Source organism: Molossus molossus, unplaced genomic scaffold (genome assembly GCF_014108415.1).
Source record: "Molossus molossus isolate mMolMol1 unplaced genomic scaffold, mMolMol1.p scaffold_m16_p_4, whole genome shotgun sequence".
NCBI classification, from domain to species: Eukaryota; Metazoa; Chordata; class Mammalia; order Chiroptera; family Molossidae; genus Molossus; species Molossus molossus.
In genome coordinates, this window is record NW_023425377.1 from 34,360,976 (window position 1) to 34,386,534 (window position 25,559).

Genomic DNA, 25,559 nt, shown 5'->3' on the forward strand with positions numbered 1-25,559 from the left:
TGAGAACATGCCCTTCTCATGAGACTGAGGTTTGCTAGGATCTTGGACTATGAGACTGAAGTGCTCATCTTGCCTGGAGCACAGAAATCCAATAACTCCTTCCTCCCCCAGCTTGATATATCTCCTGGGCTATCCTTAACATCCCCCACCCACCCACCTGCACACACAGCTGGACAGACTTGTCAAGCACAGCCACAGTCCATATTTCCCTTTGTCCATATTACTCTTGTTCCTACCTCTGTTCACTGAACTGAAATAACTGCTGGTGGTAAAACCTGTCCCCCTCCCCCGACCTACCCTATGAATGCCTTCTCTTCAGTCAAGATGAATGGTTGTGGCTTGGAACAGCTTTAGGGGTCTTTGTGAAGATATCATTCTATAGTCTTTGACAGGTTCCCGAGATTACATCCATGTTAGGTTCTTTCTTCCCTCTTCTTGGAGGTCAGCTATGGAAAGTGGCTGACCTTGATTCTAGTCTTTGGTATCTTAAATCCAGTCCTTTGTCAGGTTGACACATACTTTCTACATCTACTGTGTGCTCAGGGGTTGGTCTTAAAGGTGTGAATTTATCCAGCCTGCTTTTGTGAAGACAGGCTGGCTTGTCAAATCAGGTAAGGCACATGCTTAGGGGCTTAGGTCTCGGTTGTTTTTTACCCTGAAATAATATAAATAGGGTCTATGTTATTCTCTCTGTATTCAGTATCCTTCAGGAGGTCCTGCCCTGGCATGTGCTGAGAGAGCAGCATTGCAGAAACATTCCATATTCGTTTTAGCCTGAGTAGCTGGCTGAGAGCTTTGTCCATGGTGAGCTTCTGTCCTGTCCCATATCATTTCCTTCTCTTTTATGAAATGACCTCATCTTCATCTGCGTCTTTCCTCCTCTAGCTTCAAGGTAAGATCACCCTGTTGGACTTCTGGCTGACTGAAGGTAAAGATAGGGTAGTACACTCCGAGTTAGAGCTGGCCTCGTTTAGCTTGCCTTGGAATACCAGCCACCCTCGGGGAGTTCCTTTCTTGGGAAAAATGGTGCCTCCCTCCTGACTCTCATCTTTTCTTTGGCCAGGCTGGACATCAACACTAACACCTATACATCCCAGGACCTCAAGAGTGCACTGGCAAAATTCAAGGAAGGGGCAGAGATGGAGAGTTCAAAGGAAGACAAGGTATGTGATATTCTCCCGGGAGTTAGAGTTAGTATAAGTGTGCAGGATGGACTTGAAGGGAATTACTTTTTCCCTTTTGTAGTAATACATGGGATAATAATAATAATAATAATAATAATAATAATATTGTAAAATAATTTAAAGAATGGTTAATGCCAAATATATAACCCTTTATAGACTGTTTGAAAAATGCTGGGAGCACTTTTGTCATCGTTTAGGTGGGATCCAACTTCCCATTACCTGTTTGGGAAAATTTAGGCACAAAGCAGAGGCAGCCATCCTCTCCATTATCACAGACATAATGAAAGAAAAGAGGTTAGAACTCAGATCTCACTTACACTTAGATTACTACAAGTTTAAAGTACAGAGATGCTGGGCCAGGAAGGAAGAAGCCTGGGTCCTTGTCCTTATCCTCTAAACATGTAGCAAATATATTTCCTTTTCCAGGCCTCAAGGTTTCTTTTTTTTTTTTTATCCTCACCCGAGGACATTTTTCCATTTTTTGCACAGATAGAGTGGGAGGGAGAGAGAGGAAGAGAGAGAGAGAGAGAGAAACATCGACGTGAAAGAGGCACATCGAGTGGCTGCCACCCGCACGACCAACCAGGGCCGGGGACAAACTGCAACCGAGGTACATGCCCTTAGCGGGAACCGAACCCGGGTCTCTCCGGACCGCAGGCCGATGCTCTAACCGCTGAGCCAAACCGACCAGGGCTCAAGGTTTCTTATATATGTATATAACATAGTGCTAGGATAAGAGGATGGCTGAGGTTTCCACTAGCTGTAACCTCTACAAGCTAAGGGAATGAAAAGGAACAAGAGGCAGAATTGTATATTCTTGGCTAGGCCCCTAATGTCTGGGAGGACTTGTAGGTATGGACCTATACCAGAAAGAAATTTTACTCTCAGATGGATCTCATGAGTTCATCTAATGGTCAGAGAGTGTCGCAAATCTTTTTTTTTTTAATCCTCACCTGAGGATATTTTTCTATTTATCATCAGATAAAGTGGGAGGGATGGAGAGAGAGGGAGAGAGAGAAACACTGATGTGTGAGAGAGACATCAACTGGTTGCCTCCCACACGACCCCAAATGGGGCTGGGGATAGAACCTGCAACCCAGGTACCTACTCTTGACCAGGAATCGAACTTGTGACCCTTTTGTCTGTGGCCAACACTCCAACCACTGAGCCAAACTGGCCAGGACCTTTATTTATTTTCTTTAATAACATTCTTCTACAATTCAGCTAGTGTAGAAAAGTATCAATATTATGAAAATATTTTTTAAATGTGAAAGCAAGAGTTTAAGTTTTCAGTTTTTGTTTGTTTGTTTTGCAATTAAAAATAATCTTCCCCCTTTGCAAGAGGAGATCCCAATATCAGTACCCAAATGCAGGATCCCAACATGCATTTTTGAGTCAACTGCTACTTTTGAAATAGGGCTGCTTCAATCTTTTTTTACTTCTGTGGAGCTCAGGTTTTGCAATTAAAAATAATCTTCCCCCTTTGCAAGAGGAGATCCCAATATCAGTACCCAAATGCAGGATCCCAACATGCATTTTTGAGTCAACTGCTACTTTTGAAATAGGGCTGCTTCATTCTTTTTTTTACTTCTGTGGAGCTCAGGTTGTTAGCTCCTTCATTGAGGTGCTAAGTCCTAGGGTGTTTCTCCTGCTTTCAACTGGAGCCTATTTGGACTCACTTTGCTTACTGCTAGTACACTGAGACTGACAAATAAATTGACTTGAGGTAGATTGGAGAGTTTCTTTTTTTTTTTTGGTACGTGCCCCTAGCGGGAACTGAACCCAGGACTCTTTGGTCTGTAGGCCAATGTTCCAACCACTGAGCCAAACCGGCCAGGGTTGGAGAGTTTCTTACATGTCATAAGTTACTGGCTGCAAATGCCATCATACTTTTTTTTTTTTAATCATATTTTATTTTTTGATTACACTTGAAAATATTATATTAGTTTCAGGTGTACACCCCAGTGATTAGACATTATAAAACTTATTAAGTGATCATCCCAAAAAATCTTATACCCATCTGACATCATACATAGTTATTAGAATATTAATGACTATATTACCTATGCTGTACTTTACACCTTCATGACTATACTTTAACTACTAATTTGTAGTTCTAAATCCCTTCACCTTTTTCACCTATCCCCCTCAAAATATTCTTTGTATCTATGAGTCTGTTTCTATTCTGCTTCTTTATTTTGATGTTTAGATCATTTCTAACTACTGAACCAAACCAGCCAGAGATAAAAGCTCTGTTTTACCCAACAGATTTGGGTTGTTATTGTTGAGACTGATCCCTTTATCCTTCTATTACCATACAAATTGCTTGATGCTTTGTTCTATCATGTCAGTTGTTGTTCACCTGTATCCTATAAGTTGCTGCATTTTAAAATATGGCCTTCTTAACTTCTGATTCTGGACAAGATGAAGTACACTCATTTCTCTTTATTTTTCCTACTAAGGACAACTGAAAATCCTGGACATAATACTAGAAGTAAATATAAGAAGACTCTAAAAGGTGGGAAGAAGAGGGTAGTCTGGCTAGGGATCTAGGAACTTGATGAATGACATGGCAGTGAGTTCCTTGGGCTTTCTTTTTGCCATTTATATATCCCCGAGTGGGCACTGGAGAAGCCCACATCTTGGAACTGGCAACAGGTGCAGATAGAAAACAGCCCCAAGAAAAGCCTGCTCTTTCAAGAGAAAGGACCAGGCAAAGGGCAGCCTAATAGAATAAAAAACTTTTGGACAGCCCTGGCCAGTGTTTCCCAGTGGTTAGAACACCAGCTTGTGCACCAGAGCATTGTGGGTTCAATTCCTGGTCAAGGGCACGTACTGGGGTTGCAGGTTCAATCCCCAGCCCCGATCGGGAGGCAACCAATGTATCTCTCTCACATCGATGTTTCTCTCTCTCTCTTTCTCTCTCCTCTTTCTCCCACTCTCTCTTAAAATCAGTGGAAAAAATATCCTTGACCGAGGATTAAAAAACAAAAACTTTTGGCTAATACCTGTCTTACTTTAGCCAAAGACCATGGAAATTTTCCCATGTCCATTCTTAGTGCCAGTGGAAGTTGAATGGGGAACTTGGATTTCCAGTTTTCACTTGGTGGTAACAAACTGCACTCTCATTCCTCTACCAGAGTGATCTCAGCAAAAACTGAGTGAGGAGACTGTACTTGCACTCCCTCCTGGTGGCAGTTAGATGGTGTGAGGCTGTGATCTGTTACCTCGACCAAGGTGGTGTCAATGAGAGTTTAGCAGAGTTGAGACAGTATTTCTACCCTTTGCCTGGTGTTAGGAGACTATTCTTTGCTTCCTCCACTGGTGTCCTACCAGTAGAGACCACGTGTTTTTTCACCCTCCACACGGGATAGCATGATATACTGTTGGGGGTAATCAGCAGAGGCCAAGAAGAGACCCTGAAAGTCTGTCCCTTGCCTGGCAGCACCAAGGAGGCTTTTTACTTCTCCTAGCTGAGGTGATGCCAGTGGGGGGTGGGGGTGAATAGAGAGTCTATATTTTCACCCTTTACCTGGTGGCAAAGAGGCAGTGTGATGCAGCATTCTGTTCCCCATTCTGAGGCCATGTCAGTGGGAAAGTGAGGATGCCAAATTTCCACCTCTAGACCAGCAGCAATGAGGCAACGCTTCAATCTCCCACCAGGGTACTGTCAGTAGAGGCTAAGGAAGGACTTCTACTCCCAATGTTCACTACCTGGTGGTGACAGGTGATGTTCTTTTTCTCTTAATTAGAGAGTGATGGTAGGGTTTCGGAGAGAAGGGAGCTGGAGAAAGAGATTTTGCAAATGCAGTCCTAGGCATACTTCCTAGTGACTCACATGAGAAACTGACCAGAGTTAACATAGCAAAATATTTAAGAACTGAACTATAGTGTGGAATACTACCTAGGTATTTAGATTAGCTTCTGGTTAGCACACAAAAGAAGCAGGCCAAAATAACACTCAAAAGCTCTAGCTATGCAAGAAGGCCAGAAATAGCATATTAAACCTAACCAATGTGACTGCCTACTGAAAAGGGAGATTCAGTAGGATTCAGAGTCTTAATACCAAAATGTCCAGGATATAATAAAAAAGATCACTCATTATACCAAGAACCAGGAAAATAAAAACTTAAATTAGGAAAGACAATTAACAGATACCAACAGTGAGATGACGTAGAAGTTGGAATTATCTAATAAATATTTTAAAGCAGCTATCATTAAAAAGCAATTATGAACATTCTTGAAACAACTGACAACCTCAGCAAAGAAGTAGAAGATATAAAAAAAGAACCAAACGGAATTTTAGAACAGAAAACTACAGTAAAAATATTTTTTAAATTACTGGATAGGTTTAATAGCAGAATAGCGATTAGAGAGAAAAGCATCAGTGAACCTAAAGACAGATAAAAATTTTTTTAACCTAAATAAGAGAAAAAATAGATTGAAAAAATAGATTTAGGGACTATAGGACTACAGGCATACCTCTTTTTATTGGGCTTTGCAGATTTTGTGTTTTCATCAACACAGATGCAAGATCCCCCCCCCCAGTAGTAAAAAGATTATAACTTGTGCCCTGGCCGGTTTGGCTCAGCGGTTAGAGCGTTGGCCTGCGGTCCTGAGAGACCCGGGTTCGGTTCCCGCTAAGGGCATGTACCTCGGTTGCAGTTTGTCCCCGGCTCTGGTCAGTCGCGCGGGTGGCAGCCACTCGATGTGTCCCTTCACGTCGATGTTTCTCTCTCTCTCTGTTCCTCTCTCCCCCTCCTACTCTACCTGAACAAAAAATGGAAAAATGTCCTCGGGTGAGGATAATAAAAAAAAAAAAAAAAAAAAAAAAAAAGATTATAACTTGTGCCCAGCCAATGTGGCTCAGTGGATTGAGCATTGTCTCATGGACTGAGAGGTCCCAGTTTGATTCACAGTCTGGGCACGTGCCCCGGTTAAGGGCGTGTAGGAGGCAGCCTATTGATGTTACTCTTTCACATTGATGTTTCTTTCTCTTCCTCTCTAAAAAAAAAATCAATTAAAACATAAAAAAAAGAAAGATTACAACTTGCTGAAGGTGCAGATGATGTTTAGCATTTTTAGCAATAAAATATTTTTTAATTAAAGTATGTACATTGTTTTTTTAGACATAATGCTATTATATGTTTAATAGACTACAATATAGTGTAAACATAACTTTTATATGCATTGGAAAACCAAAAACTTTGAGTGACTCACTTTATTGTGATATTTCCATTATTGTGTGATTTGAAACTGAACCTGATATCTCCTTGGTATGCCTGTATAACAAAACATCTAACATTTGTGTCACTGGAGTTTCAGAAGGAGAGGAATAAGAAGATTGGGCTGAAAAAATAATCAAAGAAATAAAGATGGAAAAATTCCCAGAGATGAAAGGCATAAATTTATGGATTCGTGAAACTGAGTGAATTCTAAATAGGATAAATGCAAAGAAATCAACACCATGATACATTATATGAAAAACTAAAGATGGAAAAACTCTTTTTTTTTTTTTTTTATCCTCACCCGAGGACATTTTTCCATTTTTTGTTCAGATAGAGCGGGAGGGAGAGAGAGGAAGAGAGAGAGAGAAACATCGATGTGAAGGGACACATCGAGTGGCTGCCATCCGCATGACCAACCAGGGCCGGGGACAAACTGCAACCAAGGTATGTGCCCTTAGCAGGAACCGAACCCGGGTCTCTCTGTACCGCAGGCCGACGCTCCATCCGCTGAGCCAAACCGGCCAGGGCAAAGATGGAAAAACTCTTAAAAGCAGCTAGACAGAAACAACTCATTATCTATAGGGACCAATGATAGAATGACAGCAGATTTTTCATTTCAAGTCATTGAGGCCAGAAGTATGTGGCACAACATTTTTTAAGTGCTAAAAAACACAAACTATCCATTCAGAATTCTATAGCCAATGAAAATATCCTTCAGGAGTGAAAGAGAAATCAGGGCATTTTCACACAAAAGAAAATTAAAAGAATTTGTCACCAGCATAACTGCCTAAAAGAATGACTAAAAAATATTCTCCACATGGAAGATAAATAATAACAGAAGGAAACTTGGAACATTGGGAAGAAAGAAAGAACAATGAAATGAGTAAAAATAAGGGAAAATATAATAGACTATCCTTCTCTTGAGTTTTAAAAATTGTGTTTGTCTATAGTTGAAGCAAAAATTATGACAACGTAACTCCATGTATATTCGATATGAATTCCATTAACAGAGTTACCACTTTGGTTTCTTCACTGCACTTCCATCTTTCTTGTCCAGTTTTCTCTTTTGATTAGCTCTTTTAATGAAATGTTATGTGGGTTTATCATTGGGGATGAGGAAGCCATATAACTACATACTTGACATCTGTATCTGAGCGGAGAAATGAATGCATAGTGCCTAGTCACTGACAGACTTTGAAAGAAGTGATGTGATCATCCACTGATCATGATGGGCATTTATGTAGTGATTTGTGGACTGAAATGTTAGCAGCAAAGTTGGTATTTTATGCAATTACAGTTAACATACTATGGCAACTGAAATTTGTGTCTTGTTGGGAGACTGGCGTTACATAAACTATGGTATTTGAAATTGGTGTATATCAGAATTGTGCAAAGCAAGGACTGTGTATCTGATGAAAGGCTTGTATTGAGAATATATAAAGAATTCTTAAAACTGAGCAGTAAAAATCAACAACTTTTTTGGAAAATGAACAAAGGACACGAACAAACAGACATTTCATCAAAAGGATATGTAGATAGCAAAAAAGCACATGAAAAGATGTTTAATGTCATTAACCATTAGAGAAATACAAATTAAATCCACAATGAGATATCACTGTACATCTATTAGAATACATTCTAAAATAAAAATGGTGATAATACTAAATAATAGTGAATATGTACAGAAATTGAATCTCGCATACATTGTTGGTGGAAATATAAAATGGGACAGCGCTCTGGAAAATAGTTTGGCATTTTCTTGTAAAACAAAACATACACTTATCATACAACCCAGCAATTGCTCTTTTGGGCATTTATCCCAGAAAAATAAGAACTTAAGTTTATGCAAAAACTTTTATACAGATGTTCATGCAATTTTATTTATAGTAACCAAAATCCTTAACAACTCAAATACTTTTCAACAGGTGAATGGTTAAACAAACTATGCATCTATACAATGGAATACTACTCAACATTAAAAAGAAATGAACCATTGATATATGCAGTAACTTGGATAGATCTCAAGTGTATTATGTTCACTAAAAGAGCACCAATCTCAAAAGGTTACAGACTGTGTGATTCCATCTATATAACATTCTCTAAAGGCCAGAATTATAATGATGGAGAACAAATTAGTGGTTGCTGGGGCATAGGGACAGGAGGGAGTGGGTAGAAGGATGAGGTGCCACCTATAAAGGAGCACAATAGAGCTGTTTGGTGGTAGCTTCTAAAGCTTCATTGGTGGTTACATGAATTTATATATTGGATAGAATTGTTTAGAATGATCTACACACACACACACACACACATGCAAATGTGTACATGTGAAAGCTGGTGAAATCTGAACAAGGCTTGTAGTCTGGTTAGCAGTATTGTACCTAAGTCATTTTCTTGGTTTTGATATTGTGCTATTGTAATATATGATGTTACCATTGAAGGAAGCTGAGAAAGATATGTGGTACTCTGTACTATTTTTGTAACTTTCTGTGAATTTTTAGTTATTGCAAAAGAAACAGCTTTTTTTTTTTCTAAAAAAAAAAAAAGGCCTTCCTGAGGACCAGTTAGTTACACATCATTTTTGTGAGGCAGAGGTGACTAGTTTCTTATCCTGCTCACTTACCTGTCATCCCACAGGTCTTTGCCTGGCCAGTGTCCTCTAGCAGGGTGTAGCGAGAGCGTTTCACTGTTATTAGCAGGATATGTCATCCTATAGATGTGATTACTCTGCTGGGAGCCTTGTCTTTTGAAAGAGAGGCTGATTCATTTCTTTGGTTGGTGTTTCTATGGAGTGTTTATAACTGGAGAGAAAACCCAAAGGTGATAGATGAGCAATTTGGAACTGACAGCTGCTCACCATCCTGCTTTTTATAAATATCCATGCCTTTTAATTTTTCTTGAAAGATAGAGACACAAACCATGGTGACATTTCAGACTCTTTATAAGTACTATTCTCTAAAATTGGGAAGAAAACAAGGGAGTGTCACAGGTATAAAATATCTAATTAAAATCTTTTATTCACCTCCAACATCACTTTATTTTTAAAATCTTTATATGAGTGCAGGGTGGGGAGGGATTGAGAGAAAATTGTTTGAGATTTGAGTATAGTACATACAGTAATTTAGCCTCTTCAAACAGCTGAACAAATTGTGCACCTGTAGTTAGGATGACAGTAATGACAGTGATTTAATTTTCATCAGCAAATTGCTCCCACTCTGACATCTCTTTACAGTTTTCTGTGTCCGGGTTTCCCTAAAATGTTGCTGGATTGGGCAGGGCAAAGCCAAGATAGTCTATGATTGTAGAATATAGAGAATCAAGGTGTGGATAATTCCACCTTAGACCTCACCCTTTCCATGTGAGGTTAGGGGTTGAAGGCGAGCTTGCATTGCTCCCCTGACCTCAGTGACTGCAACAAGACTTTTCAATCTTCCTGAACATTAGAAGTCAGACTGGGATAAGAGAACCTTGGAAAACCATAAGTGTGTTTTTGGGGCAGAGAGCTATATGGGTAGACTCTGAGAGCATCTTAGAAGATATCAAGATTTCTAATAGTACACATGAATGAAAATTTTGAATCCTAGAGCAGTTTTTTGAGGATGGGCATCATGGTAGACCACAGGAGTCTTGGAAAGATGTCTCCAATCAATTTAATTAATCATCTCTTTGTTCCTTAGGCACGGCAGGCTGAGGTTAAACGTCTCTTCCGCCCCATTGAGGAACTTAAGAGGGACTTCGAGGAGCTCAATGTTGTCATTGAGACTGATATGCAGATCATGGTACGACTGATCAACAAGTTCAATAGTTCCAACTCCAGCCTGGAAGAGAAGATTGCTGCACTCTTTGATCTTGAATATTATGTCCATCAGGTATTATATTTTATTGTCCGTAAGTCTGATTATTTTTTATCCTCACCCGAGGACATTTTTCCGTTTTTTTGTTCAGATAGAGTGGGAGGGAGAGAGAAGAAGAGAGAGAGAGAAACATTGACATGAAAGGGACACATCGAGTGGCTGCCTCCCACACGACCCACCCAGGGCCAGGGACAAACTGCAACCGAGGTATGTGCCCTTAGCTCAGAAAGCCAAAAATATTTATTATCAGGCCCTTTAGAAAAAGTTTGCTAACCCCTTGGATTAGAGCATTCCAGGCAGAGGAAACAGCATGTGCAAAGATTCTCAGTCAGAGAAGAGCTTGGTGAGATTGAGCACCTGGAAAAGATTAGAGTGACTGGAGCATAGTGACCAGAGGATGGGGTAATAGAAATAAAGTGTAAAAGTTGGAGAGTCAGAGAGGTGCGGTTGGGAATACCATGCTCTTTATGATGTTATCCTTGATCCTAAGAACCATTGGAGAATTCGAAGCAGGGAAATGACTGATCAGACTTATGCCGTAATTGTAATAGGTAATATTTATTGAGCATTGCCTATTAGGCTCATATTCAAGTGCCTTAACAACATATTAATTTATTGGCTTCAACAGCTGCCTTATGAGTAGGCACTGTACTGCTATAAATCCCATTTTATAACTGAGGCAAATAAGTCACACTTAACCTTATTGCCCAAAGTCACCCAGTTAATAAGTGGTAAAGCTGGGATTTGCAACAAAACCTGTCTGACCCCAAACTCTGTGCTCTTAACCTCTTGACCACTCTGCCTCTTACAGGATACTGGTACTATTTGAATGATGCTCGAAAGGGACTAAATGAACCTACAGAAAAGGAAACAAGAAAAGCCACTTATTTATTCAATAAATTAATTTTTGTGTACCTATTAAGTCCCAGGCACTGTCCAGGCACTTAGGATATATCTGTGAACAGAATTGGAACTTAACCTTCTAGCAGAGGAAGATAGACAATAAACATAAATAATAAGTAAATTATAAATAATATGTTTGAAAGTGATAAATACTATGGAAAAATAAAAAGAACAGGGAAGGGAAGAAGCCTCTCATGGAGGAAAAACAGCAAATACCCTTAGCCCTATGGTGGGAGCATGTTTAATGTGTTTGAGGAAGTCAGTGTGGCTGGAGCTGAGAAAAGAGGGAGAGAAGTAGATGAAATTCAGAGAGATGATGGGAGAAAGATCATGGAGCTTCTAGTAGGCCATGGAAAAGAATGAAACTGAACATTATTAGAGGATGTTGATCAGAAGAATGACATGATCTGACTTATTTTTTAAATTCATTTTATTTATTTTTTTTCGTCACCCTTTATCCCCTCTATGCCCTCTTCCACCTCCAACCATTCCCCTCTACCCCTCCAGTCACCACATTGTTGTCCATGAGTTCTCCCTCTTTTTTTTCTTTTTTGCTCAATCCCTCCAACCCTACAACCCTACCCCCACCCCAGCCGGAGCTGTCTGCCTGCTTTCTATCTATGAATCTGTCTCTATTTTGCTTGGTAGTTAAGTTGTTCATTAAATTCCACATATGAGTGAAATCATGTGGTATTTGTGATCTGATTTATTTTTAAAGTACCCCTGTGGCTGCTGTATTGAGAATTAGACTGGAGGTGGGGGGCATGGGTAGAAGCAGGGAAACCAGATAGGAGGCTATTGCAGTAATCCAGACTAGGGGTGATGCTGGTCCAGAAAAGCTGTGTAATCATAATCAAAGGCTTTTTGAGATACTCACCAAGACATAGATCTTCACCATCCTCCCACAGGTGACAGTGTCCTTGTTCTATATAAACTAGGCTAAAAAACATTTTTTCTTTCTTTAGGATTTGCCAGCCTTTGTGGTGAGAGAGGATAAGTGTGCACTGTATCTGCAGGAATCATGGGATGGCCACTTCATCTTCTTCCTCTGCTCATAAGTCTTTCTCAGGCCTCAAATAGCAAGTCTGTGATCCTCTTAGAGAAAAAAATGGACCTGGGTTCTCTTTTCTCTTTTCAGTCTTTCTCTCCAGGGTAAAAAACAAAACAAAAAAACCCTACTCCAATAGCTTTTCCATTATAGATATTTAAAGGCTAAGGATCCTAGGGGTTATTGGCTAAGTCAGTCCTGCTCTGATGTTGACAGCTTTTATTTTTTCTCATCTTAATGTACTTGTATAGATCTTTAGTTACCAGATTTCTGTATGTTCTTCCTTTAGTACAGCATAAAAGGCCAAAATGACTAGAAAGCTTATCATGCCAAGGGGAGTGAGTACACAGGAGGCTAGCAGGGCCCTGGCAGATTTCTTTTTTCCTGCAAGCTGGGTAACATCCTGTTCTGCTTTCATAGGTCTCTGGTTGGAGTAACAGTTTCTTGGACATTGCCAAACTCAGCCTGAGGTCAGCCCAGTAACCAGTCCCCTGGTAGTGGCCAAACTTGCCCTATTGACAGAAGAGTCATAAATGTTTTGGGTCATTAGCCTTTTAATGGGAAATACAGTCTTTGGTTTGGGCTGGTATGTCAGGTTTCCATGCAGCAGTCTTAGGTTGTGATTTCACAGGGGGATTAAAGAAGACACAGCTTTGCCTTGAGTTGCAGTTGAGTTGGGGAATTGGGGTGATGTAGTGCTAGGTTTGAGGAAGATAGGGCTTTTCTTACCAGGAGCTTCACCAATCCACTCCTATTCTGGATTCACTGATTGGCGGTTTTGAGAGCCATGGGCTTTAAGGACCCAAATTGGACCTGCCCAAAGATTCCTCATAGCCATATTTGAATTATTAAATAGGATTTGTGAAAAACAAAATCGTGTGTGTGGAAAACAGTTTGTGAGTTATTTATGAGAAGCGGCCTCTGTCTGCCCATCCACCCTGGGGCAGTGTGTTTGCCTTCTCTCATATCATGACTCCTCAATTATTTACCATAATTTCTCCCTTTCTCTATTTCCTTTTCTCTCATTGTCTTGTCAGTGTTCTCTTTATTCCTCCTGAGTGTTGGCACAATTCTGCCCCCTTCTTTATCACTCCCTTCCTCTACCTTGAGCTCCTCTCCACCTCTCCTACCTCATTCTGAAGGCATCCTGGGAAAAGTTCTGGCCCCAGACCCAGATTTTGGAGCTTGATCTTTTGAATGTGCAGTGGGCAGAATGACTCCTTTTTTCCTCATCTCTAGTGAAATAACAAATGATTTCTTTTTTTGTTAATCTTCACCCAAGGATATTTTTCCATTGGCTTTTAGAAAGAGTGGAAGGGAAGGGGAGGGCAGAGAGAGAGAGAAACATCAATGTGAGAGAGACACATCAGTTGACTGCCTTCCACACGAGTAGGGATTGAACCTACAACCCAAGTACGTGCCCTCGACCAGAATCGAACCTGAGTCCTTTGGGTCCATGGGCCGATGCTCTAACCACAGATCCAAATTGACCAGGGCTGAAATAATAAATGAGAAAACATCTTGAGAAGGCTGAAATGCTTATATAAATGTCACCATTTATAACACCCTGAATTATCTTTGTAGTAATCAAGATAAACGATCTAGAACAGAACAGAACCTTTGTGACGCTGGGCTGTGTTGTTTTGGGGCTTTCAGAGTGGCAGCTGTTCTGGTAGGAATGCATACAAGCTTTAATAGGTAGCCATCCCAGGCATGGAACGACAGGACTCTGAGCCATGGGTTTGTATCCAGAAGACCTAGAGGAAGAAGGAGCAAAGGAGAGGCAGTAAACTCTTAGATTTTAAAATCAGAGTATGTGAGGAAGGAAGGCTCAGTAATTATTATTTGTGCTTATGTTAGTAGAACACCCAGTTCTGAGTCTCCCTAGTTAGCTAAATCTAAAGGACAGATTAAAGCAGAAAATTCCCAGCCTTGGTTTGGGACCTTTATGGAAGAGCAGACTCCATACTTACTTCATGTCCCTGGATTGGCCATTTCTTCAGGTCTGTGATACCAAGGACCCATCCATTTTGTTGGCACAGATACTCCAGATTGCTGCTGCTGCTGCTTCTTGTTTTTTTTTTTTTTACTCACAATGGATTTATTGAAGTAACATTTTTTTTCTGACCAAATTCATTCATTGGTTTAATGATTATTTATTGAGCACATAACTATATGCTTAGCGTTATTCTAGTCACTAGACCTACAGCAGTGAACATACAAAAACCCCTGCTCTTGTGGAGTTTATATCAGAATGTATAAGAATGATCTTCTAGTGGTAAAAACAGGTTAGGCCCACCCCAAAGCCAAGTGAAATACAGTTCTTTAAACTCGATTTCTCTTTTAGAGTCCTTCTCCAGTTCAGAAGGACAAGGTAGGAAAGGGCTCTGTGGCATCTGGAGGAAAAGGTGGGTAGCAGTCACACTGTTGTTGGGCTCTACCTTCTTGGATTTTCCTGTTTTGTAGAGTGGGAGCAGCATGTGGATAAGAAGCAGCTTTTATAGTAACATAGATATTTTCAAGGGACATTTGAAGCTACTCCATGAGGAAAACAGGATCCAGTGATCTTTCTGAGGAAGTTCTTGTTCCAGGATACTAATGAAGTTTAGGGAATGAGATAACCTCTCTTTCATAGGATAAAAGATAGATCGTCTGGACTTGAGGCTTTACTGTAAATGATAGCCTAGACTAGTGCTGTCAATAGAATTTTATGTGATGATGGAAATGTTCTGCACTGTCCAATAAATAGCCATTAGCCAGTATTACAGGTCTAGACTAAAGCCTCTGAGAGAGAGAGAGACTTTTGTGCAGATTTTATCATGAATTTCTACAGATTCAGTCTGGACTGTATGAAGTGAGGAAGAGGGAAGAGATGGGTACTATTGTTGCTTCTTTCCTATTATTCATCCAAGTCTCTCATTCCTCTGCAGAGGGGCTCTTTTTTTAAAAATTTTTTTAAATTTTTTTTCTTTATTGATTTGAGAGAGAGAGAGAGAGAGAGAGAGAGAGAGAGAGAAGCATTGATGAGAGAGAACATTGATTGGCCTCCTCCTGCATGCCCCCCAACTGAGGATTGAGCCCACAACCTGGGCATATACCCTGACTGAGAATCGAACTGGCGACCTCTTGGTGCACGGGTTGATGCTCAACCACTGAGCAACATAGGCCGGGCTATAGTCCCTGGCTTCTAATTAAAAATCAGCGTTGTTTTTTGGGGGGGAGGAGGGGTTAAGGTATTTTACTTTTTACTTTTTTAAAATTAATTAATTTATTTTTGTTACAGATGTTTCTTCTTTTCCCCACACTGTTTACTCCCTTTCCCTCCCTCCCCACCCTGTTCCCACCTTTGTTGTCCATGTCCATTGCTGGTTTGGCTCAGCAGTTAGAGCATGGGCCCGAGGACCAAAGGGTCATGGGTTCGATTCCCGGTCAAGGGCATGTACCTGGGTTGCGGGTTCTTTTGCCGGCCCTGGTTGGGTCATGTGCAAACATTTGATGTGTCTCTCTCTCTCATCAATGCCCCCCACCACCACCACCGCTTCCACTCTCTAAAAATCAATGGAAAAAATATCCTTGAGTGAGGATTAACAAAAAAAAGAAAAAAAAATCAGCTTAAAAAAAAAAGTCTGTTGCCTCCACTGCTCCCGTTGGAGCTAGACATCAGCAGGAAGCATGGCACCATTTAGTAGTGTTGTTGAAGTCAGATCTTTGTGATAACAGCTTATACATTAGGAATAAGCTTTGTGACTCATTACAGTACAGTGGAACCTCAGTTCTCAAGCTTAATTCATTCTAGGAGACTGTTCAAGAAGTGATTTGTTTGAAAATAGAATCATTTTTTCCCATTAGAAATAATGTAAATTGAATTAATTTATTCCAGACCTCCAAATGATTCCCTGTTTTAACCTTTTTTATATATAGTACATGTTTAATGTACTGTTTAATCTATAAACAAACACTTCTTTTCTTAAATTTATAGAACTACTCCCTATCAGCCTTAAATGAATCCCTTTCAGCATTGTTCCACGGGTGTCTTTCAGGAAGTCAGTAAATGGCATCTTCACATCTTTGCTTTTTCACTTATCACTGCCTCTGAAATGCTGTTGCTGACTAATCCAATCCAACAACAGTTTTTCTACCTCTTCAATTGCCTGTGAGCATTGTTTCTTTCACACCCTTAGCAACATTTGCACTCTTGATGGCCTCTTTATGTTTTAAAATTGTGCTAATTGCCCATTTCACCAGCAACAAAAGCAAAAAAAACCTCACCACCAACAAAAAAACCAACAACCAAAAACAAAACAAAAATATTCACAGCCTAGTTTCCTCAGATGTTAACAAGGCAAGGTTTAGCTGTAAACTGACTCGTACTGGCACATTCTCTCTTTTGTGGCCTGAGAGATGCTTTTTGTCATGCTGATGTCAGGTGGAGATCCAAGTTTTTAAAAAAAAAGTTAAAACAGACATTTTTTCTGTGAACAACTTGGTTGAGAACTGAATTATCTGAGATGGGAGACATTTGAGAACCGAGGTTTGACTGTGTTAGAATTTTTTAGGACATGTTTGGCATAAGCAATGGATAGGTGCCATTTCTGCCAGATCCTATGCAGGTGTTCATAAAGCATGTTAGTTTAATTAGTAGTTCTCAAATTTAAGATTATTTAAAATTTTAGTTTGTGTTTACAAACTGTTTCCTAGTTAGTTGGAAAGGCAACCATTGCTTTTTATTTTTTCTTCCTTTTTTAATCCTCACCCAAGGACAGTTTTGCATTTATCTTCAGGTAGAGTGGGAGGGAGAGAGGGACAAAGAGAAAGAGAGAAAGATGTGAGAGAGACACATCGAGTGGTTGCCACCCACACAACCCCAACTGGGGCTGGGGACAAACTGCAACTGAGGTACATGCCCTTAGCGGGAACTGAACCTGGGACTCTCTGGTCCACAGGCTGATGCTCTAACTGCGGAGCCAAACTGGCCAGGGTGGCAACCATTGCTTTTTACCTGACTTTTTAGTTTGTTTTAGAATAGTCACTAAAAGAAAAGCTGTAAGAAGAGCTCTTTTTTCTTTGACGATGATACTGCACTAAGAGGTGCCTTTGTTGCAGATGGATAATGCACAGGACTTGCTTTCCTTCGGTGGCCTTCAAGTGGTGATCAATGGGCTGAACAGCACAGAGCCTTTGGTGAAGGAGTATGCTGCATTTGTGCTGGGGGCTGCCTTTTCCAGGTGAGTAGCAAGAAGGGACTTTTCATCAGCCAGGATTGTTTGGGCCCTTCAGGTGAATTATAGCTTTACTCTTGGACTGAATGGCCCAGAAAATGTTACACTTGAACTCATGCACATCCCTATCCTTATTTCACTGTAATCTCAACGAAACTAGAGTAAGAATTTGATTCTGCTCTTATTGCAAGTAGATAAGAATTTTCACCCATATTGTCATTGTTTATGTCTCTCTGTTCCCCCTCATCTTATATATGTGGACATTTAATGACATATTTTAGATCACATTCTCTGTTTTATTTAAAGCTAATAAAAAGTTAGATCAGTTGTAGGTAGTTGAGAGGAAGGGGGATGAACCCCAAGAGTTGATCCTTTTGGACCTGACTAAGGAGAGTATTTGGGGGGGGCGGGAATGTGTCCTTTTCCTAGTTGTCTGGAACCAGTGACCATGCAGTCAGGTTATCGGACTCTCTGAGTTGGGAGTTATTTAAATTTCAGTTAGTCTGGCTTGTGCTAGAAGGCTGATCTCTCTAAGAGTAGATGCATCAAGGTATGTGGGCACCACTTAATTATACTGATATTAAAAAGTCAAGATGTCTGTCCTGGCCGGTTTTGCTCAGTGGTTAGAGCGTCGGCCTGCGGTCCAGAGAGACCCGGGTTCAGTTCCTGCTAGGATCATGTGCCTTGGTTGCGGTTTGTCCCCGGCCTTGGTTGGGTTGTGCCGGTGGCAACCACTCGATGTGTCCCTTTCGCGTAGATGTTTCTCTTTCTCTTCCTCTCTCTCCCTCCCACACTATCTGAATAAAAAATGAAAAAATGTTCTCGAGTGAGGATTAAAAAAAAAAAAAGGTCAACATGTCTTTAAGCTGCAGTTGGTCTATTGGAGCTATAATTTTGAAAACCTGCTCCTAAGACCATTTTTTTCTCTAAAATGGGAACCAAGCCCTGTTTGGCTCAGCAGCTGGAGCATCGGCCTGTGGTCCAGAGAGACCTGGGTTCGGTTCTTGCTAAGGGTACGTACCTCAGCTGCAGTTTGTCCCTGGCCCTGGTTGGTTCGTGCCAGTGGCAACCACTCAGTGTGTCCCTTTCACGTCGATGTTTCTCTCTCTCCCTCCCACTCTATCTGAACAAAAAATGGAAAGGTGTCTTCGGGAGAGGATTAAAAAATAAATAAATAAAATGGGCATCAATATTCTGATTCTTGCTACAAGGGAATGGGTTTTGACTATTAGGGGTTGTTTTACCTGGTTGGATGCAGGGATTGTGGTGTAGGAAAAAGGCTATTCTGAACATCTTTACCATTGGAGGCTTTGTTTTGAAAGGATTTCCTTTAACTTTCATCCGTGCTTATCTTTTTTGAATTAGAATCTCAGTTTGATGTCCTCTCCTGAAAAGCTTCAGCATCTTTTCTTAGTCAATGAAGGAGCAAAGCAGGGAAAGCCAGAAGAATTATTTCGTGAAGAGAGATTTGAGAGCACTACATACAGGCCTTTGTTTCCCTTATCACTAACCTGCCTTGATCTTGAAGCCCTGCTTGTTCTGTGGTTGTGTTGTTAACAGGCAAAGCTGTGGCCTCCAAGGCATTCCATTTCCCTTGGTCTCTCTCACCTACAGAGTGCCTCCCAGGATGCTTGTGCATCCACTGGAAAGGCGGAGAAGTTGTCATTGGTAGCTGTGATTTCAGCCCTGAAGAAGTCCTAGGTCTTAACCTCATAAGGCTTTGGAGGCTTGAGAACTTACTGAGGCTCACTTTTTGTTCCTCAAGCCATAAAAGAACTAAATCAAACATTATTAACCTCCTTCCCCACACCCTTTTTGGAAATCTTTACCATAATCCCAAGTACTTTCTATTTTCAATATGAATAAATGGTCCTACTTGTTCCTTGCTTCTGGAAACACATTTCTTAGGGGAAACTGTGTAGTATCTTTTTTTAAAAAAAATCCTCACCCGAGGATATTTTTCCATTGATTTTTTCAAATAGAGTGGGAGGGAGGGAGAAAGAGAGAGAGAAACCAGCCAGGGCAACTGTGTAGTGTCTTGATGTCACTTCTTAGTTAACGGAGACTAAGTGACTTGAGAAGCAAATATGCATTGGACCTGCTTAACAGACCATAACCCACCTGGGAGCTGTGCCAACATGTGGTATTATTAAGACTTTTCTGTAATCGTATTAGGGTAAAACCATGTTAAGATTTATGCAGTATCACTAAAGTTTAAATAGAGATAAATATAAAATATTGCAGTTTATTATTTTGGTGACAAGCATACTGCTGTATTCAAAATGTTCCAGTCAGGTTTTTAAGGCTCACTGGAGGGCCATTGCAGTGACAACATGGTATGGTCCCAGAACTTTTGGAAGCCAGCACCAACTTTTGAACATCATGAAATTGTCAGTGTTTTATGCAAAGAGGACTTGATGCATGCTATAGTCTAATATTCATCATTTTCTCTTGATGTCCTAAGTATTGGTTCTGCAGCTTATTCTCTGTCCACAGCATACCACACACACACACACACACACGGATTGGATGAGTTGCTCTTTGTCAAGAGGCTATTCAAGGTATAGTGAGCACATTGGAATCATGGAGTCTCAGGATTGAGGGAGTTATATAGAGGTCATTCCTTCTAGTTTTCTGCTGATGGGCGATGATACTTCTCAATCAGTCCAAATGTTTGAGCATTTAGGGGGACTAGGCACATCACATTACCTAGAGTTAGAAAATGTAGTTCAAATCCAGTCTCTACTATTTTCTGTCTGTTTTCCTGTTGGCAAGTGATTTCACCTTTCTAAGCCTCACCTTTTCATTTATTAACTAGGAAGAATAATAGGTGTCCTCTACATTCCATAAAGTTAAGTGAATATTAAATAACGTAATATACAATAAGTCCTGGGAAAAGGCTTATAAAGCACCTGTCAGTGATAAGGGGTATATGGCATCATCATGTTCATCCTGTGTCCTTTTTACTATGAGTTTTTCACTATGAGACAATTCTTTTTTTTGGTTTGTTTTTACAGTACAAACCTTTACTTCCTCATTTTCTCTTTGATTAAGGTGCTTATGTTCTACCACATTGGTGCTAATCTTGCTGTTTCATGAGCATAGGTAAATAATCTTGCTACTTTATTTGCCTACCTGTCTTAATTGCTTAATAAGGCCTCCACACACATTTCTATGGATGAAGAGATCTCTTCCTTGGTGTTAAATATGAAGCGATTTTTCAAAGATCTAGAAGAAAGAGTTAACATAAATGTAATTGATGTGGCCACTGAATGTTACATGGCCACTGAAATAGTTTATTCCCTTATTTAAATATTTTCCCACTTATTTATGGGTTGCACACACACACATTTTCTGCATGTATAAGGCAGGTCAAGCTCTTGCATAAGAACATATGCAGAGATGGGAAGAGAGGAGTCTGATGCTTTTGGCAGCTTCATCTTTTTATGATTTCTTTTCTCTCTCTCTTTTTTATAAAACCTCTTTTCTTCTTCAAGTCAGTTATTTTCAGTGGCCTTTCTATGACCTGATTTCATCTCATGATGGCACCTATGTGTGCCTGTCTGCAGTCTGACCTATCAGAAGTCTGTGGAGTCCCGGACAGGTCATTTGTGTTTTTGTGTATAGGAAGTCTCAGAAAGACCTTGTGAATTTCAGAGGCCATGCAGCAATCTTGTTTTTCTTTTACTTCTCAGAAAACTGGCTGCCTCATTTTGTTTTCTTTTTATTTCCCCATATGTAACCTTTACTTTTTTTTTTATCCTTACCCGAGGACATTTTTGCATTTATCTTCAGATAGAGCAGAGGGCGGGGAAGAGAGAGAGAAACATCGATGTGAGAGAGACACATAGAGTGGTTGCCACCCACATGACCTCAACTGGGGCTGGGGACAAACTGCATCTGAGGTACATGCCCTTTGCAGGAACCAAACCCGGGACTCTCTGGTCCATGGACCGATGCTCTAACCACTGCGCAAAACTGGCCAGGGCTAACCTTGACCTTTTAATTGTCATGTTAAATTATCAAGAAATTAGTGGGCTCACACTAGGGAGCACTGGCTTTTGCTGTTCTCATACCCTTGCCTTAGTCACTTTTGATGTCATATATACATCTTTAATAACTCTTATTCTTATCTGCATATGCATGAATTGTGCAATTACATGGGCTTGTAAGTGTTCATTGTATACAATACTTTTGTTTGAACTGGCTGTAGTTTGCAAGGTATTGTGGACCTGTGCCTGATGCAAAAGGGCATGTATATTCATGTGGCATCGGTCAGTGTGCAATTATCTTCTCCTATGATGTAGCAGCATAACAGAATGGGATTCTGTTCTCCCTTCTCTCTTTTTGACATTTTCCTTGGACACCCCTTAGCAGATTTTGGCTTATATAAATTTCTTTATAAAATGAATGTCTTCTCTACTCTACCTTGTACCCTCTCATCCCATGCTTTGTTGGCTTTCTAGTTTTCTCTATTTTACTCTTCTCACTGAAGTTTTACCAGTTCATTTTTAACCATTTGGCCATTGTCCTGTCTTCATCTATTGGCCTCCAATTTCTAGACATTTTTCTTGCCATACACAGTGAATTTCAGTGCTCATCTGCATCTTTTCTTTGTCTTTCTTGATAGTTTTTGTGAGCTTACTGGGGTCAACATTCTCAACATTGACCTTTGTCTTTACTTTTGTCATCCACTAGATATCTTGAAACTCACTTCCCATTTTTTCCAACATCTCATGTTCTCTCTAACTACCTCCATTATCTCTTCACATTTTTATCTCTTCTGTGGAACATGGTTTTTGTCCTTATTGTGACCTCTAGCTCTGCACATCTTTCCGTTTTTCCCTGCATCATCTGTACTCCTCACTCTCCTCCCTCTCTTTAGGCTCCTTCCTCTAAGACTACAAATGTTCTCAGTTATCTCTCCACTGACCCCTGTTCCACCATTAATTTGTTCATTGCCTCCAACCTACCAACCTGTATTTCCCTTCCCTTCCAAAATTCTTGAAAGAGTAGACAAAAGAGGATCCAAATAAATGCACATGAGCATTATATTCCTACCATCCTTGAAATTTTTCAGGAATATTTTGGAATCATCATCTTTGTGGCAGTCTACAATATCAACCACTGCTTTCTTTTGGAAACTTTACTTCTTGGCTCCCACGTGATTGTAGTCCCTTGGTTCTTGTATATCACTAATTAATTACTTGCTATCTCTTTTCTTTTTCTTTTTTTCACCCTCACCCGAGGATATTTTTGCTTTTATCCTCAGATAGAGCAGAAGGGAGAAAGGGAGGAAAAGAGAGAGAGAAACATAAATGTGAGAGAGACACATCGACTGGCTGCCACCTGCGTGACCCCATCCAGGGCCGAGATGAACTGCAACCGAGGTACATGCCCTTAGTGGGAACTGAACCCGGGACTCCTTGGTCCCCGGGCCAAACGCTCCAATTGCTGAGCCAAACTGGCCAGGGCCCTATCCCTTTTCTTTATGGCAACATCATCTTCTTACTATAAGCTAATTATAGCTATTCACCAGGATTTTTCTGGCCTTATCCTCTTTCTCTCTTTTCTCCGCCAGTGGTCCTACCTTTTCCCATGTTTTCAAATACTACCTAATTGTGGATGACTCCAACGTCTATGTTGAAGTCCAGCCTTTCTGCTCAGTTTTCATCCTCCATTTCTACCAGTCTGTCTAATTGCACCTCAGAGTTAAGGAAAAGAAAATGGAGTTCATTTTTGTCTCTCTCACAAACTAGATTTTTCCTCCCACATTGTCTTTTATCTATTCTTGGCAGTATGATATTGTAGTTACCCAAGCTTGAAACTTTTGCGTGATATCTGAGTATTTTTTTCTCCTTATTTAGTTGGTGAATGAATCCTGTGGGTTTTTATTTCCTCTGTTGTTGACTACTAAACAACTGTTTCTTTTTAAAAAAATCTATTTTAAGAAATCTTGATATTGTGAGGGAAGCAATGTGTTCAGGGAGGGGATTCCCTTTCCCACTGCCAGGAAATGAGCCATCAATATTCTAAAGCAAGCATAGTAATCCCATTCTCCATGGACATAGATTGATTTAGAGATGGGCATATGACCTAGTTCTGACCAATGAGACATAAAGAGATGTTTGCTGGGAAGGATTTTGCTCTTATAATAAGGTAAGGACACCCTGCCTACTCTTCCTGCCTTTATTGCAGTTGTCTTAGATCAGTGAGGTGAAAAGCACGAGGACAAAAAGCCTTCATGCTGAGGAGCATAATAGAGAAGAAAGACAGAAGGAAACTAGGTCCTTTATGATATAGTTTAGCCACTGTCCTGATTTTAGAACCACCTACTTCTAGACTTTTGTTGTGAGAGAGAATTAAATATTGTTTTTTAAGTGTAAGTCATTATTTTGTTATTGGAAAATAAATACTCATATGAATAAAATTTCTAAAATCTTTCTCAGATATTTATATTTAAAAAAAATTTCCCTTCTTTCTTAGTACTCATCTCAATTTGTAAATATATATTTGCTTGATTACCTGTTTGCTGTTGATAATCAGTATGAGACAGTAGGAGGAGGATGGGATTCTTTTTATATCTTAATCTTGTTGTCTCCCTAGTATATAGCATAGGACCTAGCATTGAGTTCTAGGAAATAATTATGGAATGAATAAATGAAAAAAACAAAGAAGAGCCCTGGCCAGTTTGGCTCAGCGGTTAGAGTGCTGGCTCACAGATCAAAGGGTTGTGGGTTCAATTCCAGTCAAGGGCATGTAGATTCAGTTGTTGATAGGTATGTATTTATTGCCATTTTATTGTTCATATTTTTAATCATCTTCTTCGAGAAGACTCTTCAACATTTCATATAATACTGGTTTGGTGGTGACGAACTCCTTTAGCTTTTCCTTGTCTGGGAAACTATGTGTCCATTGTCTTCAATCATTGGAGGCAAGGTCATCAACATTACAAGGAATGATCTTGTAGCATCTCCTCTCATCATCACTGGATCATTTTCACCACCATGTGTTAACACTTTTGAAATGTGTACACTCCCAGCCTTCCTGGCACTGACTGTCCTCTGAGTAACTGCAATACAGGCACATGGGCCACAAACAGCCAACAAAAAGCATGTGCGTCTGTCCCATCATGTACTCCTTTGTGTCCTGTCAATCCCATAATGGATGTTTCTTGCTTATCCCTCAAAATTTACATTTTTATTATGACTCACTTAATATAAATTTATGTTGCTATGAAAAAGCTTCTCGATTTATTGAATTTTGAGTCCTGCCTGCGGTTGCCTTGGCAGGGCCAGACCAAATGATTTTGTAGGCCTTATATGGCCCGAGTGCTGTACGTTCCCCACCCGTGCTCCAGGAGATGTTATCAGCGAAACTTCTGTACATGAGATGTCTGAGATTTTACTGCCTATGTTTTCTTCTAGGATTTTATGATTTTGTGACTTACATTTATGTCTTTTATCCATTTGAAGTTTATTTTTGTGTGTTGTGTAAATTGATGTTCTAGTTTCTTTTTTTTTTGCATGTACCTGTCCAATTTTACCAACACCATTTATTGAAGAGACTGTCTTTACTCCATTGTATGCTCTTGCCTTCTTTTTCAGTTATTAATTGACCATAATGGCACAAGTCAATTTCTGGGGTCTCTGTTCTGTTCCATTGATCTATATGCCTGTTCTTGTGCCGATACTAGGCTGTTTTGATTACAGTAACTTTGTAGTATAGTTTGATATTCACTATTGTGATCCCTCCAACTTTGTTCTTCTTTCTCAAGATTGCTATTCTGGGTCTTTTTTGGTTCCATATAAACTTTTTGGAATATATGTTCTAGATCTGTGAAATATGTTGATGGTATTTTGGTGGAGACTGTGTTGAATCTATAGATTGCTCTGGGTAGTATGGACATTTTAATGATGTTAACTCTTCTAATCCACAAACACGGTATATACTTCTACTTGTTTGTATCTTCCTCTATTTCTTTTTTCAGTATTCAATAATTTTCCCTAGTACAGGTCTTTTGCTTTCTTGGTTATTTTATTTCTAGGTATCTTAATATGTTTTGTTGCAATGGTAAATGGGATTTTTTTTTTTTTTTTAGTTTTTCTTTCTGAGAGTTCATTATT

At 40.0% G+C, this 25,559-nt stretch overlaps 1 protein-coding gene across 2 annotated transcripts in view; it reads left to right on the top strand.

Annotated features, from left to right (window-relative positions):
* Positions 1-25,559, top strand: part of SIL1 (SIL1 nucleotide exchange factor) — a 270,334-nt gene that overhangs the window by 164,968 nt on the left and 79,807 nt on the right. For both annotated transcript variants that reach the window (XM_036241063.1, XM_036241064.1), the window contains 3 exons: positions 1,064-1,163; positions 10,087-10,278; positions 17,318-17,439. In XM_036241063.1, coding sequence (XP_036096956.1) covers positions 1,064-1,163; positions 10,087-10,278; positions 17,318-17,439 — 414 coding nt within the window. The remainder of the gene's footprint in view (positions 1-1,063; positions 1,164-10,086; positions 10,279-17,317; positions 17,440-25,559) is intronic.